At 37.9% G+C, this 17,500-nt stretch overlaps 1 protein-coding gene across 9 annotated transcripts in view; it reads right to left on the reverse strand.

Annotated features, from left to right (window-relative positions):
* Nucleotides 1-17,500, reverse strand: part of LOC100871176 (uncharacterized) — a 204,197-nt gene that overhangs the window by 2,986 nt on the left and 183,711 nt on the right. For 4 of the 9 annotated variants that reach the window (XM_086913463.1, XM_086913461.1, XM_086913466.1 and 1 more), the window contains 4 exons: nucleotides 15,660-15,878; nucleotides 7,323-7,505; nucleotides 1,453-1,494; nucleotides 1-818 (listed from right to left, as the gene is read on the reverse strand). The exon at nucleotides 1-818 is cut by the window's left edge and continues 2,986 nt beyond it. In XM_086913463.1, the coding sequence (XP_086769589.1) occupies nucleotides 1-818; nucleotides 1,453-1,494; nucleotides 7,323-7,505; nucleotides 15,660-15,878 (1,262 nt within the window). The remainder of the gene's footprint in view (nucleotides 819-1,452; nucleotides 1,495-7,322; nucleotides 7,506-15,659; nucleotides 15,879-17,500) is intronic. The other 5 variants (XM_086913464.1, XM_086913462.1, XM_086913467.1 and 2 more) reach the window with 4 other exon arrangements.

The raw sequence follows: 17,500 nt of genomic DNA on the forward strand, positions 1-17,500 counted from the left end.
TCAAGGGACGCGGGCAATCCGGATGCCATGCCCAGGCTGTTCAGCATGTTTAAACTGGCCATGTTCGTGGCGTTGTAGTTGGCCATGGACACCATGTTCGTGACCGAGGGCACGTTCGTCATCGAGGCCATCGAGGCCATGACCACGCCTGGCATCGAGCTTAGGCCGGCGACCGAGGTCAACGGGCTCATCGCGGGTTGCACGCTGGCGGCCGACAGCGCCAATTGGTTCTGCAATTGCTGCTGTTGATGCTGTTGTTGCAATTGGTGCTGTTGTTGCTGTTGTTGCTGCTGCTGCTGTTGCGCCTGTTGCTGTTGATGTTGCTGGTGCTGTTGCTGCTGTTGTTGCTGTTGCGAAATTGTCGCGGGACTCGCGTGATTCAATTCGGGGGAGTTGTGCGCGTTTTCGGCATCGTGATTCTGCGTTGGATTCGGCTGCTTGTTATTGACGTTACTATTGTTACTGTTATTGTCGGCGGTTGGAGGTGGTGGCGGTGGGTTGTTGCAGGGATCCATCATCACGCCATTGTTGGCGTCGGCGCAGTTATTGACTGTGGCGCCGCCGGTTCCTTGGGAGGAGGAGGAGGACTGAACTACCACCGCGTGGTGGTTGCTTTGCACGTTCGGGGGTTGCACGACCGATTGGTTAGAGGTTTGGGTGGGTAGGGGTGGTGTTCCAGTGTACTCACATGACACAGGCACGAAGGGCTGCTGCAGCTGCATTAACTGTTGATAGGTCGTCGCGCCGGTAGGCTGATAGACCGGCATGCCGGACTTGTCGCCCGCCGGTCGTTTATACGGAACCATTCCTGGGAAGGCCTGTAAAACAGAAGCGTGGGAAACGTTCGAGATTAGCGGGAACGATGGTTTCGTCGTTGCGGTTCGAGAACCTTGAACGAGTGAAGGCTTCCGGTTTGAAACGGAGAAGCCTCCACTCTGTCTTTCTTTCGGTTCGTTTCTCTTTTCAAGTAATTTTGTACTTTTTCTTTCTTTACGTTTTCTTTTCGAAATTGTCTCGGAGTGAGGAGCAATTGACTCGAGATTGATTACGATTTGGCAACGATTTCATTTTCTCTTTTTTTTCTCGTATCGGAAAGAAAAAAGGATCGTTTCGTATTCTCGGAATTTTCCTTCGATTAAAAATTAAAAATTCAGGCTTGTTTTCCATATGAAACGAGCGGCTTCCATGTTGAATTTTTTGTACTTTTGTTCAAGCCCAACACCTTCGATTCATCCCGAAGAAAAGAGATTTTACAGTTAAGCAATCTACATTACATACAGTGCTGTTTAACATTTTTTTGAATTAAATTCGATTCGACACGAAAAGCATGAGTGAAATAATCAAAAATTGAATCTTATAATTATTATATATCGTATTAATATATAAACGTTAATCAGCGTTTTTTTTTTTTTTTTTTTTTTTATGATTCAGTGGTTAGATTTCTGCACTTACAAAGTTCTCGTAGTAGAACGATCCGACAGACTTCATGTCCATCTGCAACAAAGACAGGATCGGTTTCAACTAATTTCGAGGATGAGGTTATACGAGTTGCGTCTGTATAATTGGATTCTCGTAGGAAGAGAGAGAGAGAGAAAGATAGAGAAAGAGAGAGAAAAAGAGAGAGGAGATGTGGTATATCGGTTCTCGGAGAAACAGAATTAGATATATTCAATTTGTCGGATGGGTGATACACAACACGACAAAAGTAGATGGTTGTAGTAATAGTAGTAGTAGTAGTAGTAGTAGTAGTAGTAGTAGTAGTAGTAGTAGTAGTAGTAGTAGTAGTAGTAGTAATAGTAGTAGTAGTAGTAGTAGTAGTAGTAGTAAATAGTAGTAGTAATAGTAAACTAATAGTAATAGTAGTTAGTTAGTAGTTAAGTAGTAAATAGTAGTGGTAGTAGTGTGTAAAAGTTGTGCCGATGACGCAGCTTGCGGCGACGTTCCCAAATGACGACGATCGTTGTTGGATAACTGTAAAATTCTCGTTTTTCTGTTCCTTTTCTTTCTTTTTTTCTTTGTTTATATATATATATATATATATACTTTTTTTTTTGTTAATTTAATTTCTCGTTTCGGCTGTTTCGCTCTATTTTCGTTTTTTTTTTTTTTTTTTTTTTTTTTTTCCTTTCAAACATTTCAAACATTCGTCTCCTTCGCAATCCCTGTTTCTACGAAAATCGAGGAGAAGCGTGTCAGAAAGACCAGGCAAATTTCTTGCGTAATAACATGGAAACACACCATGTTGCCAATTAAATCGAGAGAAATCGTTGATCCTGCTTCGATTCAGAGTCGAAAAAAAAAAAAAAATGATCCATTAGAAACGCATAACGCCGAACGCAAACATGGACGATAAGCTTTTCTTTCTCTTTTACTTCTCGGTTCTCCTATTTTGAGGAATAAGCTTTCGAGCAAACAGAGAGTAATTAGAGACAGACAGCGACAGAGAAAAAGAGTGGAATAGAGAAAAAAATAGTGGGTGAAAAGGAAAGAAGAAGAAATAAAAAAAAAAAGAAATATACGTTCATTCGTCGTTTCGTTATTATTCTATTTATTTCTTGACACAGTTATGAATCTCGATCGAGCTTATCACGGCTAATCTGCCGTGTATATCTGTATATCTGTATACAATCTTAAGAGGAAGATCTCTGAACAACGGAATGCTGAGATTTTCTTAGGAGGAATCGGATTTTCGTTCGAATGAAAGCTACCTGACTGGTTGGAAAAAAGTAAATAAAAGAGAGAGAGAGAGAGAGAGAAAAGGAGAGAATCGCGATAATAAAAGAAAAAAAAAAAATAAAGTTTCGAGCTTGAAATGCCAAACATGGATTGCACGGTGATTAATCATCAGATAGAAGAGGCGAAACGAAAGGGGAGAAAGTTTCTTTCTTTCTTTTTCGTTTTTCTTTTATTTATTTATTTATTTCTTTACTCTTTACTCAAGTGTATTGAAAGATTAAAGTTAGAAGAAGAAGAAGAAGAAGAAGAAGAATAGAAGAAAAGATAGATAGAAGCTGCACAAAGTTTCAGATGCAAAAGCTGAGAAGCTGGTATAAAGAAAAGGTTTGTTGTCGAGATATATATATAGAAAGAGAGAGAGAGCGGGTACGAATGCGAATAAGACTTGTTTTGTTATACGAGTATAAATATATATATTGCGTGTATAATATATATATATATATCGAATGTGACAGAGGGATAAAGAAAAGAAATAAAGAGATAGAGAAAGAGAGAGAGAGAGAAAAAAATGTGCTCACGAAACAGCGGGACTCATGGTGTAATTAACCAGATGTATAAGTCTCGGCGTGTAAATAGTGGCGGAGAAAATTCGTTTTTGCCATTTACAGAGAGGGATTGAGGAACATGTCGCAAGCTCAAGTGCAAGATATACATGTGAAACAATGTCCGTCTGTCTTTTGGTTTTATCGTAAAGAAAAAACGCGAAATAAAAAAAAAAAAAAAAATAGAAAACATATTATTCGAAAAATATTACGAAGAATCGAATGGATCGAATAGGAGTATACGTTAAAAAGAAAAAAATAAAAATGAAACAAAAAGAAGAGAATGGAAGAAACGACGAAAGAAAGATAAGATAAGTAAATACATTTAAGAGTAAAACATTCTACGGAGTCTTGAGCAGTGCTGTTCACCCATTGTGACAAAATCTGTGATGAAATTCTCCTGGCAACGATACCCACAAGCAATACTAAGAGTAATGGATAGCAGTAGAAATGAGAGCAAAGTTGGATTTTTAAGATTTTAGCCTCTACTGGCTCTGATTATTGCATTGTCTATTGCATTGCCGAAAATGTCCGATGTTATACGATATTAGCCGAACGTTATCCGACTTTACCCGATGTTGCCCGAACGTTCTCTACAGGAACAGCTCCTAAACAGCACTGCTCTTGAGAGAGTATTTTTCACAATTTATTTTGGACACTGCGTTAAGTATCCATTATTAAGTGACAAGAAAAAAAAAATAAATAAATAAATAACTCTCGAAAGTAATTCTCAAGAATTTTACTCTCAGATATATTCGCATCCTAAGACTGAAATAGCGTAGAAAAGTTAGCCTGTGTATATTAAAGCAAATCTACTGTGCTCTTAGCAATTTCGACGTACGACTCTGAAAACCAAGAGAGGAGGTATTGTCCGACGAAGAAAGTAATGTTAAATTAAAAAAAAAAAAAAAAAAGAAAAGAAAAGAAAAGAAAAAAAAAGAAAAAAGAAAAAAAAGAAAGGAAAAATATTTCACGAAAAATATCGCGTATACAAGTTTTTTTTTTTTTTTTTTTTTTTGGTTCTCTATTCGAAAAAAGACAAAACTTTCGTGTCATCGTCTAGAGCGTCGAGGGGATGACGCTTGAACACCATCACCTCGGTAGTCGCTTAAGCACAACATGCATCATCGGCGCAAGCTCAGAGTTTACACATATCTAACGCTCCGTAAACGCAGTACCATAAAATGGTATTTCATTCACTTTTATATATCCTTCATCTTCTCATCTTTCTTGAAATATATATATATATATTTACATCGTATCATTAAGATTTTCTAAGCACAACCACAGTGGCACAACTGTTCTCTTCTATTTTTTTTCGTCACAGAAATCGAAGGAAATCGATCTCTTCTATCGTTTCTTTATCGTATTTTCGTTATCTCTTATCAATGCAGGTCCTGACGATACGGAGATTAGAGTTATAGAATTTCGTCAATGATGTTTTGCTACGAAACACGGGCGCATATCATCGATAATCTGCTAAAAATCCACTAAAATTATTGAAAATAATTGAGAAGAGTTGTCTCGAATAATAATCGTTTCATTGCCAATCATATCGATTAATTTTTGACGAGGCAAGATTATTTTCATCACATAAGAGAGAATGGAACGAAACGTGGACGATGATCGTCGATGTGGCGTTTCGTCGTGTATTCGACGATTCGAATTGAATTTGAAAAATTTCGAAAAATGCGCGCGTGATTCGAAACTGTGAAGCAATAGCCATCGCGATCGGATCGCGATCGATTACGATCGTCATTCGATCGCTGATCCTCTCTTATTTAACGGAGAGGGTTTCGCCAGAGGGGGTAAGTTTACGTGAAAATTGATCGTGTACATCGTCAACAACCACGAACCTTTTGCAATCGATAAACAGTGATTTCTTTTTTTTTTTTTTTTTTTTTGTAATTTTTTTCAAATTCGATTCTTTTTTCAACGAAATTTTAAATTTAAACGAAACATCGACGAATATTTTTAGGTTTTTTCTTGGCGATTTGTGGTTGATGATCGATAAAAAACAACGAAGCGATCTATAAATACATTACGAGGCGTAAGCTCTGATACGGACAACATTGCAACGAACGACAGAATACGAAGCGAAATTAAACGATGAAAAATAAGTAAATTGTCTGAAGAAACCAACGAAAAATGAAAGAGTACAGAATGGAAGAAACAGAGAGAGAAAGAGAGAGAGAGAGAGAGAGAGAAATATAGATAGATTTATTAAAAATTTTATTTCGCGAGCGAAGAAAATTTCGAGAGAAAAGAAAAATTTAATGTTCGTGTATCGTATGCAATTAAAATGCGAATAAAAATTAATTGGTGTATTGTAATAAATAATTACTGATAACAAAAAATATGAAAAGGTAATAAAAAAAGAAAGGACGGAAAGAAAAGATGGAAAAAAAAGTAATAAAGAAGAGAGAAAAATAATAAAAGAAGCGCGAAAAAAAAAAAATTAAAAGTGCGGAGCTCGTATATAATCTGGAACACGCGCAAAAATTTCTCGAGCAACATATGCTTTTCTCGAGGTTGAACAAAGCGCAACGAGATTCTTATTAGAAGTAATAAAAAGAAAGAAATAAAGAAAGAGAGAAGAAAGAGAGAGAAAAAAGAAGAAAATATATTATATGATACGAGAGAGAGAAAGAGAGAGAGAGAAAGAGAAGAGCTAGAGCTCTAAGCGCGCTCGGCAGTGTATTCACAATCGCAATGAATTTATATGTCCATAAACTTAAAGATACGAGACTACGAGGAACTTCCGGAAAATGGCCCGAACTTCTTGATTTCGTTCTTCCGTTTTTTGGAACACGCGCGGCGCTACTATCGCTTGCGGGTGTCTGGAAGCCTTATGGAAGCAGAAACCATGATTTAGATTTAGAGTACATACGTGTCTCTCGATGCTCGATTTTACTGGATCACAAAAATAACATTAGTATTAGTTATGATTATACATATATACTATATTATGTATATATATTATTTTGTTAAATTTCTAAAATTGTTTTAAGCATTGTAAAAAGTGAATTACTATAAATTAGCACCAATAATTTATCTTTTCAATTAATGTGAAAACTAGAAATATTTTCTTCAAATATTTTATATTATTGTAGTCAGTTATTAATAAATAATTTTGATATTTATTTATTGCAAATATGCTTATATTGCATTGTTTTGTAATATTTATCGATTGAGAATTAAAATCTTTTTTTTTTTTAAATTTCAATTTTCTCAAAACTATACGAAAAAAGGTATTCTTCTTCCTTTAGAGATATTATATAACGACATTAAGAACATTTAAATCTCGCTACATCTAAATTAAATTAAATATTTCGATCTTCCTTTTAATTTGTATTAAAAATCGGTACATATATTAAATGTTATATTAAAAGCATTGAAAACAAAAAATCTAGAAAAATAATAAAAACTAAAATCTACAAAAAGCAAGAAACGCTTTAACAAACAGCAATTAATCAGCGTAATTCGAAACGAAATAAAACAATTCATAAATATTCTATGTGTATACAAATAAAACATCAATTTATCAAACTAAAAAAAAAAAAAAAAAAAAAAAAAAATCATTCCGGTATCAATCTATCAAATAATTTCCGCCACGAATATTTCGTAAACTCAAAAATAAAGCTATTTAAGGTGCTAATTCACAGTTACTCACCCTTCGTGACGCAATGACGTTTCCAACCAACGTCCATCGGAAACCAATATGGGTGCCAGTACATTTGAGAATAGAACTCTGAAAAATTGCTCACGAGAATTGTTCTTATGAATATTTCTCACGAATGTCACATTTCATCGTGACAATGACACTCTTTCTCGATTCAATGCCCACTCGTGAGAAATAATAATAATAAAAAAAAAAAAAATATTAACCTTCGCTCTTAAATGCAATCGCACCCTGATAATATATAATTAATACGAAAGAAAAAGAAGAGAAAGAATAAAAAAAAAAAAAAAAAAAGAAAAATAGAACGAAAATAGTTCGGGCCAATTTCGCGGAATTCAGCTACGAAAAAAAGGAAAGTGTACTTCATGCATAAGCCGTGGTACCATTAGCAGATCATCATTGGAGTCGCGCATCCGCTTCTTGCCGAGTTCGATGCTTGCCATACTGGCGCTCTGAAGTCCTCCGGGAACCGCAGTTGCCGGCACTCCTGACACTCCGCCAGCCAACGCGCCCATTCCCGCTACGTTCGTCGGCATAGTCGCCGTCTGCTTTTTCATTTTTAGTTTTTTTTTTTTTTTTTTTTCGTTTTTTATTTCCGTGTTTTGCGTATTTGTATGTATTTTCGATCGTCCAAATTTCCCCGTCAATCCATCATTTTTTTTTTTTCCCCCAATATATTTCATTTTTTTTTTTTTTTTTTTGCATTTGTTACGAATATTTTTTTTTTTTTTTTATTTTTCAGTTTCGTGCCCCATAGAGAGAGAGATTACCATAGGCACGCCGACCAGAGATTATTTCGTCATAGAGTAGACGTTTCCAAGTTTCCGTGTTGTTTCGTTGATTGTAAATTGTAACAATTATACGTTGTGCAGTGTATTTTTCCAATTGTGTTGTTATTATTATTATTATTTTTTTTTGTTTTTTTGTTTTCCATTCGTTGCATTCGGCGTTATATAGTCATTGCAGGTGGTTTGATATTTTTTTTTTTTTCCCCCGAGGAATTATCAGGTATCCAGGGCGCACAGAGGGGGAAGATTTTTCGGTCGGCATAATTTTTCGCAGGCGTTAATTGGCAGGTAGCGAAGCGCACGAAGGTATATTTTTGTCAGCAAGCATGAAGAAGCATCGTCAGGCGGAAGAGGGCAAGATAAAAATCAAAAAAAGAAAAACAGACCAGTTGAGGCTAAAGGCAAGAAACGACAGTATCGCGTATATAATAATAATAATAATATAATATACAATAAAATGTCCAAGTTAATCGTAAAACAACGTATTTATAATTATCCTCATTATCTATATGCGTAATTTATGTACAACTTAATTCAAAGCTATATATATATATATATATATATATATATATATATATATATATACAGCTTTATATATATATATATATGTATACCAAAAGAAGAAAACAAACATGATACATTATACGTATATATAATATGTACATCTACAACATTGATGAAGATATACATACGAATACACGTGTTTATGTTTGACGGTCGAACAGCTCGTAAAACGACACGTGTAAATTAATGCGCAGACGCGACACGCTTCTCGGGTTGCTCTCACGCGGCGCTCAAGCCTGACGCGTGTACTTAATTGCCTTGCATCCGTTCTACCGCGATCTGATCGTCCATTCTTTCCCGCGATCTCTCGTTTTTCATAATGGAAACATCGACGTGAAAACCCGGGAGGAAGAGTGTCGAGTCGCGATTGCGCGCCAACAATCACACGTTTCTTTTTTTTCTTTTTTTCTCTTTTTTCTTTTTTTTTTTTTTTTATTTTTTTGATCCAATAAACGCGGTCGGATGAGATGGAAGAAACACTGCGAAATATACAAACTGGTGCTGGTGGAAGGAAATAACAGAGATCGTGGTTTCGGTGTGAAACTGCGTTTACCCGGACCGTGATCCACGGGTCCAGCTGAAAAAATACAAGTTTGAAAGAGAAAAGAGTAAAATGAACGGGGAGCTCGATATGGCGAGAGCACGTGACACCCTAAAAAGAAATATCTGTGAACAATTGTTTTTTTTTAAATTGGATAAAAATATGTGATAATAACGGTATATATATATATATATATAAATATATATAAAGTGGATAAATAGAAGATGGGAGTCTCCACAACTATCTGCGAATTTAATACGACAATGGACGCCCTTGTGCATGGCTCGGTTAGAATGGGAGAAGCAGGCGCGTCCTGGTAATTGAAAATAAAATGAAAATAGAAAAAAAAGAAAAACGGATCAAGACGATAAAGTGATGAGAAATAATATACATATTCATATGTATATACATATACATATACATATATACATATATATATATATACATACATATATAGAATTGAAATACAAAGAGCGAAAAGGAACATAACCGGTGGATCGCCCCATTCGATCGCCCATCGGGATATGGCGTTTCTGACTTCAGCAACACCTGCAATAATTCATCGAACTATCTGTCGAAATTTATTAGTTTCCTTCGTGATATCCTTTCGTTTCATCCTGCGCTCTCGTGTCTCCTCCCCCTCCCCTTCCCTTTCGTTGATTTTCTTCAAGAGACAAAGAATGGAAGAAACGAGAGAGATAACCATCTCGATATTACAGGCGCGACTTGAACAAGAGAGAGGACAAGATGAAACGAGAGGAACGAATCCTTTTCCGATTTCGATTCACTGGTTTCAACAATCACTCTGGTGGTTCCTGAAAAAATTCACGAAAGATACACAGATTCGTTTAATTTGTTTCATCCCGTTGGGTGAACGGTGCTGGTTGCCATCACTTCGGTCCTCGAAGTTCTGCATCTCTTCCTGGGACGTGGGACGACGTCGGTTTCACGAGATGTATCGAGCGTGTGTATGTAGGCGAATGTACGTGTGTAGGTGCGTGTCACATGTGCGTGCTGAACGTGTGTAACATTCTGTATGCGGAAATCGAAATATTGTTGGACAGTATATATAGTGATTCTTACTATCGGCTTCGGTCCATCGTGCTTTCTTTTTTTTTTTTTTTTTTTTTTTGCATCACATCGCAGCGGTGGATCACTCTCTTTTCTGTGGGTGTTATATCGCGCACACACACACACACACACACACACACATATAGGGGACATATTTCGTGTCGTATTGTTTGACAAACATTCAGACATCACGGCGTTAGCAATTCCGAAGAGTGCATTTTCGAACAGTCGCATTGAATTCGATTAGACGATGGATGGGGAGGGAGGGGGAGAAGAGGAGGGGACGCGATCCTCGATTGCGTGGTCGATGATACGATGACGAGAGGTCGAGGTTAATCGATCTAATGGAATATCGTGGAAACGATGCGAGAGTGAGGGGAGGGGAGGGAGGGAGGGACGGAATGAATGAATGAATGGGATGCTCGAAACGAATGGATAGATCAAAGGGCGGAGTGATTAAATCGGTTTATTTGACAAATTCGCCTCGCCGACCGCGATTGCCTTTTTATTTTATTTTATTTTATTTTATTCTATATATACGAATTAAAGTGTTCACGAGCAATGATTTCTGCGATCAAATGTTTACGATTGATTTTATTAGTTGAATGGCCGTACCGTATTATTCTATTGGGTTGATCAAAAAATCTTTTTTCACAGACACAGGCAATTTGGTTCTTTCACAGACATTCATTGTCTAATTCGTTGCACTATTATAGACGGAATTTAAAACGAGTTCAATAAAAAAAAATGAAATTTATTTTCTTTTTCCTCTCTTTTCTTTGTAAATGACGAAAGTCTACTTTTTAATCAACCCAATATCTAAAAAAAAAAAAAAAAAAAAAGGCTAAGGCAACAAATTCAAATTAAAGCTGAAGAGATATTTTTACAAGATCATAAAGATCGTACAAACAGGTAGAGAATTATTGAAGACGGAAATTTCGCGATCTTTCGGCGTGAAATCGCGTGGCCAAAATGGCGGATAGACGCCATGGCACGAGCTCGAGGCAAATTTTCAGACGAGGGGGGTTACTCCATCGGTACGCGGTATGCACCCTTGGGAAATTGAAAACCACTTTTAGAGAATGAGACTTCCCTGCCAACAAGCTGGTCTGCCGCAATCATCCATGTGAGACTTTTCTTCCATTGTGTCCGGGTGTGGCTGCAGATCTTCTGACGCGCGACGTTGCTGAAAATGTCTTTCTCGCATTCTCTCGTTTCTCTCTTTTTTTTTCCTTTTTCTTTTTTTTTATTATTCTTTCTTTTGTCTTTTTCCTTCTGTTTTTTTTCCTTTCCTCTTTTTCTTTTGTTTTCGCCAGTTTTTCTGATTTTCCTCGCTCTTTTCTTTTTTCTTTCCTCTCTTTTTTTCTTTCTTTCTTTCTTTTTTTTTTTTATCTATCCCCCGGACAATGGACAATTTTCGGTCCCCCGAAGAGACAGATTCGCGAACGGTCGAAGCGTGGAAATATCTATTCTCCCCCGTCGTTCGAGGAAACGTATGAATTTTTCCATCGGCTGCCTCCTCAGCTTGCCTGCTTTCTCTTAAACGATACTCTTTCTCCCCTCGTTTTTTTTTTTTTTTTTCTCTTTCCTTTGCCCTTTTGCCATTTCTCGTCGATCCTTCCTCGAGATCGAGAATCTCGTTAAAATTCGTCAAAGGGATGAAACGAGGATCGCGCGCAAACATTTCTTTTTCACAAAAAAAAAAAAAAAAAGGATCACGAACGATGTGATCGAGGAAAGATCGCGAGATTTTTTTTTTTTTTTTCTCTTTTTTTTTCAACAAAGCACGAAATTTTCTTGAATTTCGCGAAGATCGTCGCGAGAACGCGTGCAAACGTGAACGAAGACAGGAGGGATCCAAGAAACACGCTCCCTTTCTCCCAACAACCCCAACGTATCATCGGATCCGAGTGCCTCTCGGACTATTATTATTATTATGGATGCGTATCTTTAACATCTTTCCTTCACGTTTATTTATTTATTTATTTATTTTTTATCTCGATTTTCATATTACTTTAGACTTTTTTTTTTTTTTCTCTCTAGGCTCGACAATTCTCGAGTGTAGCGTTTTTGTGTGGGGCAGCAAAACAGCAGCGAGGGTTGATAGCCGGGGTTCGTGCAGCACAGCTTGTCAGCAGAGTGGTGTACGTGTCATTCGTAAAAGACATATCACTTTAACTACTAATTCTTATTTACAAGATCGTGATCACGCTCCATTTCGACGTGGAAATTTTTGTCGAGCGTCTTACGGAGCTATTGCATAATTATCAATAAATAATATATATATATATTATCAGAATGTAATGTTTCAACCATAGAGAGAATTAAATAAATATATATATATAAAACGTTAATAAATAAAGAAACAGATAAATCGTGTGACAGTTGTGACATATTGAAATGGAGCGGTCACGTGTGGCTGCGGAAACATCTTGTACTTTTATTACGACCTAGCCACCGAAACAGGTGATTGGTGTATTGCAACTAGTTCTTTGCACCTGGATAGCTGCGATAGGCTGCTAGAAAGAGAGAAATAGAACAGTGGTGTTTTTTTGGTGATGTTAACAAGAATTCTGCCTCGTGTACTACTCACTACACGCTACGAGAACGGCTGAACATCATACAAGGAATAATGTAATAGTAAAACTGGACGAACACAAAAGCGACAAACAATGAAGGTATTTTTGGGGAGAGGAGACGGCGTATCGAACGATGGGACGTCGAGTGAGAGGAGAACAAGAGAGAACTAAAAAGGAAGGAGAGAAAAAAAAAAAAAGAAAAAGAAAAAGACAAGAGACGAGAAGAAAATTGTAAATGATCGAAAAAAAATTTAGGATGAGGAAGGGGAAGGGGAGAGTGAGATAGAGGCTGTACCGAAGAGAAAAATGAATAATCGGATAAAACGAAATAAATGAAAATATAGGACTGTAACTGGGTTACATAACGTGAGAGAAACTAATGTAATATACATCTGGACGATAACCGTATCGAATTTGGCGCCTCGTTTCACTTTTCATTACTTCCTTACACAATTATCCGGTGGGTAATAAATTCTGCGTTACCGATCGACACGTTTAATTAACGCGCGCTATCTCGGGCTTCGATGGGGGCGCTAGTAACTTTCCTAGGGACATTTACTCGATTCATGCTCGACGACACGCTACCCGCTACGGTTATCGCGTTAATTCGAGCACTGCGCAACTATTGGCCAATTTTACTTTGTGGTTCGTTAACCTGTCTCACGTGCGACAGTGCCATACAGATAGAGAAATATATATATATATATATATAAAAATATATGTATATATATAAATATATATATATACGTATCGCTATATAATAATACGTAATATATATAAAAATATATAAATAAGTGAATAGATAGATAAATACAGAGAAAAGAGAGAGAGAGAGAGCTCGATGTGTAACCAGCGTATATATATATATATATATATATAGTAAGAAAGGGACTACTGCGTTCAAGGGGGAAGCCCGACGTATATACTCGACGTAGATTGGCGAAAAGCAGCGCAGCAACGAAAGCTCCTTTTGACGCAAACCCAGGAAACTGAAAGAGGGTGACAGAGAGTACATGTGAAAGATCGAAGAACAGATATAGAGATATAGAGAAAGATAGAGAAAGAAACAGATAGAGATAGAGAAAGAGAGAGAGAGAGAGAGAGAGAGTTAGAGACAGAGAGAAGATAGAGAAGAAATGACGCGAGGGATGAGAAAGAAAGAGAAGGGGAGAAGAAGAGTTCGATGTGCGGTCAAGTAGGATATGCGTGCACTTCGAGAGTCTTTTGTTCTTCGAGAACGACGTAACTTCCGTCTTTTTCTCCAGGGTTCTCCTTTCAAAGCGCCTCGATACGCATTTACTCGGCTTCCCTTTCGATCGTTAGACGAACACTACGTACCGTGGAATGGAATGGAACGAATCGAAAGAATATTCTCTTTCCTCTTTCGTTTCTTTCTAAATATATATCTGACAATGTTACGAGTCGGTTCACAGGCTGAAATTATCCCTTTTTGTCTGCGCAAATTTCGATCGTTTTCCGCATGCAAAATCGCTTCGATTCCTCGCCGATAGGCGTGCCAATTAAAGCCACGAATACACAACGTAGCGGCCAGACTTTCACCACCAATATATCTTTCCGCGAAGCTCAGCCCAGACTCAAACAAGACAACAGCACCGGCTGATAACCACTTTCCAGCGACGAGAGACAATAACAGGGATAGGAGAGAAAGAGAGAGAGAGAGAGAGAGAGAGAGAGAGAGAAAAGAAACGATAAAGAAAGATACGTGTACAAGACATCCGCCGCACATGAAGCACACGCCACATGGAACTGAAAGAAAGAGAGAGAGAGAGAGAAACAGAGAGAGGCGAGAAGAGAGTTAGAGTGAAGAAAGATGGTGAATGGAGGGGGAAAATCGTCGCAGGATCTTCGATGGGTTTTAACGGATTTTGGAACTAGATCTCTTTTTCGCAATATTGAAATTTCATACTTTTTTTACGATCATCTCGAAAGAATTGTGCCACTTAAAAGTTGAAAGAATAAATCTGATTCGACGGTATTTTACTTGTATTCTCAAGGGAGCAGAGTTTATTCGATAAAAAATTATTGAAGGAAGAAAAAGATTACTTCGATATTTTTGGAAAAATATCAATAATCTATTTAAACAGTTAGTAATACCAATATTCTCATATACCTCGATCCCCAACTTCCAAGTGGCAGCGTGCGTGAATTAAATTTAATTCGTTGCCATCCCAAATATCGAGTCAATAAAGTTTCACAGAAATTTACTAATGATACGCGCATCAATATCTATCTCGTGAGAGATAAGAAAGAGAAATTCGAGAGACGATTGTTCGCACGACGATTCTTTCACCGAGTATCAATTCGAGGAAGAAGTCCCTCGAGAGGAGGGAAACTTTCTTTCAAGAAATCCCTTTTTCAAGGATGACTCGTTAACGATTCCGAGAACGGAGAACCGCGGCCAGTTCTCGCGATTCTCATAAGAGAGAGAGAGAGAGATAGGGACACGGTTCCTGAGAGACTTTTTTTCCTCGACCACGGTCTCCACCGCCGATTCTTTATCCACCCACCCCGTCTGCCATCTATCTCATTCCTTTAATGACGACAGCTACATCTTTTGTCGCGTGGTCATCGCGGCGGAGGATCCCTGGTCGCGGGGACAAAGATTCAAAGGGAGCTCTCGGCAAGACTTATCGGATATTAGGATGAAAAGGTTTCCTCTACGCTTTCGAAGAGAAGAGAAATAGTGTATCGGTATCACGGCTTCTCCCGTACCATGCCTCGGAGGGGAAAAAAAGGGGTCAAGGTATCCGACGAAAAGGGAAAAGAAAATAGAGGAACGAAAAATAAAAAAAAAAAGAAAATAAAACAAAACAATAAGAAAACAGAGGATGATGTAGGACGATAATAAAATCGAACGATTCGTTGGGATGGTCAAGATGCTAGATAGACGGACAAGTGAAAGAAAGAGTTTAGAATGAGAGGAAAGAGAGATAGTTAGCGATGATACAGAAAGACACAGTTTGATAAAGAAGAAGAAGAAGAAGAAGAAGAAGAAAAAGAAGAAAAGGCAAAAATAGAGAAATAGATAGATAGATAGATAGATAGATAGATAGAGAGAGATAGAGAGAGAAAGAGAGAGAGAGAGAGAGAGAGAGAGAGAGAGAGAGAGAGAGAGAGAGAGAGAGAATGCATTACCGCAATGCTAGCCCGAGATTGTGCGGCCTTAATGTGGGCTTGAAGGTGCAGAGGGGGGTGGAAATAGCGGCAGGGGTCCCGATTGCATCGGCCCTTGACAGCGTCCATGCAGACCGTCACAGAGCCGTCCTCGTTCGCCTGCACCGTCTCGAGGGGGTGCGCAAACCGGCACTCCGTCTCGCCGCGTTTGCACGCCCCGCGTTGAAACTCGCGACATACCTACAGCAAGAGCGAACACGCATGGCATGGCACTCTATCTATGTGGCCAAAGGGGGCTGAGGGGCTTGGGGTGGGGCGCAAAACCGGGGGCAGCTCCGGGAACAGTTGGATGAGGCGATAAAGACTCACGTGTGGTCACTCTGTCTATCTGTCTATGTGTCTGTGCGTACCTCTGTGTGTGTGTGTGTGTGTTTCGTATGTATCTGTGTTTCTATTGTATGTGTGGTGAGTGGGAGGAACAACATCATAATAATAATACTTGTGTGTAATAATTTTTATTTTCGACGAAGGAGAAAATAGATCGAGTTTGGATTTTTTTTTTTTTTTTAGGACGAGGGATTTTTTTATCTTGGGAAGGGCGAAGCGAAATGATAAAGCGTTTGGAATTGGAATTAGTTTTTCTTTTTTTCTTTGTCGAAGAAATGTGTCTGATCTCTGGACATTTACGGCGAGTGGCCTCGTGTTGAAATGGTTAAACGGTTAGTGGCCAAACGGTTGCGAATGTATTCGTTATTGTTGAATATGCGTGTCGCGTATGAAAGGAATGTGACGAAGGAGGATGAACGATGTGCTCGAACGGAATGTTCGTGCTGATTTGATTTTGCAACCAAGGAATGAATATTAATCGTGAATACGATTTTCAGAATTTTTCTTTTTTTTTCGAACAACATTCGAATTTTTCCAGGATATATATTAATATATTCACGATTGATTAATTAGTTGATCACTCAAGCTTACTTTAATTTTTTTTTTTTTCTTTTTTTTAAATGTAACTTCCCATCAATTCTTTTATCACATAAAACGAAGGAAACTGATTTAATTTAATCTTGAGTATTCAACCGGGATTCCTGGCTAACTATTGTAAAAACGAATGACGATTTGTCAATTCGAATCCAATATGAAAAATGTGAAGGACATATCTCGAATAATATAGAGGATGGAAAAAGGAGAATCGAGAGAGGATGTATATATATATATATATAAAATGACGGAGACAAATAGAGAAAGAGCGAGAGCGAGAGACAGAGAGAGAGAGAGAGAGAGAGAAAGGTAGAGGCGAAAGTGTGAGAAGAATGCAAGATGGAGAAAGTGAAATAGTGAAAAGAGTGATCGGCAGAAGGAATCGAATAATGCGAAAGAGCGCCCCATTTATGGATTTTCGTACGGGTCTGTCCTGGGAGGCGAGAGAGAAAGAGAGAGAGAGAGAGAGAGAGAGAGAAAGAGAGAGAGAAACAGCCCACCTGACTTTCTATCGGTTTCTCATCTATTATTTCTGGCCGTCAATATCGATACCCCGATCCACTGATTCGAAACTAAGCTTCGAAACTACAACACCAACACGCACTACTACACGATTTCTGAATTTAACTTTCCCCCTAACGAATAATATTTAAAAAAAAAAAATTTTTTTTCCCCCCACCGATCGATGATATCGAATCAAAAGCGCAATTCGAAGCAAGGATTCGAAAAAAAAGAAAAAGAAAAAAAAAAAAAAAAAAAAAGACTCGATCGAAATCTCCGAAAGATTTTCAAATTTTTTTCAATTCAGAGAACGAGCCATCATATCAACGCCCAGAAAAATGAAGGGGGTGTGGGGGAGAAAAAAAAAAAAAGAAAAAAAA

Source organism: Apis florea, unplaced genomic scaffold (assembly GCF_048593485.1).
Source record: "Apis florea isolate Af1SG1 unplaced genomic scaffold, ASM4859348v1 contig_3496_pilon, whole genome shotgun sequence".
In the NCBI taxonomy this organism is placed as follows: domain Eukaryota; kingdom Metazoa; phylum Arthropoda; class Insecta; order Hymenoptera; family Apidae; genus Apis; species Apis florea.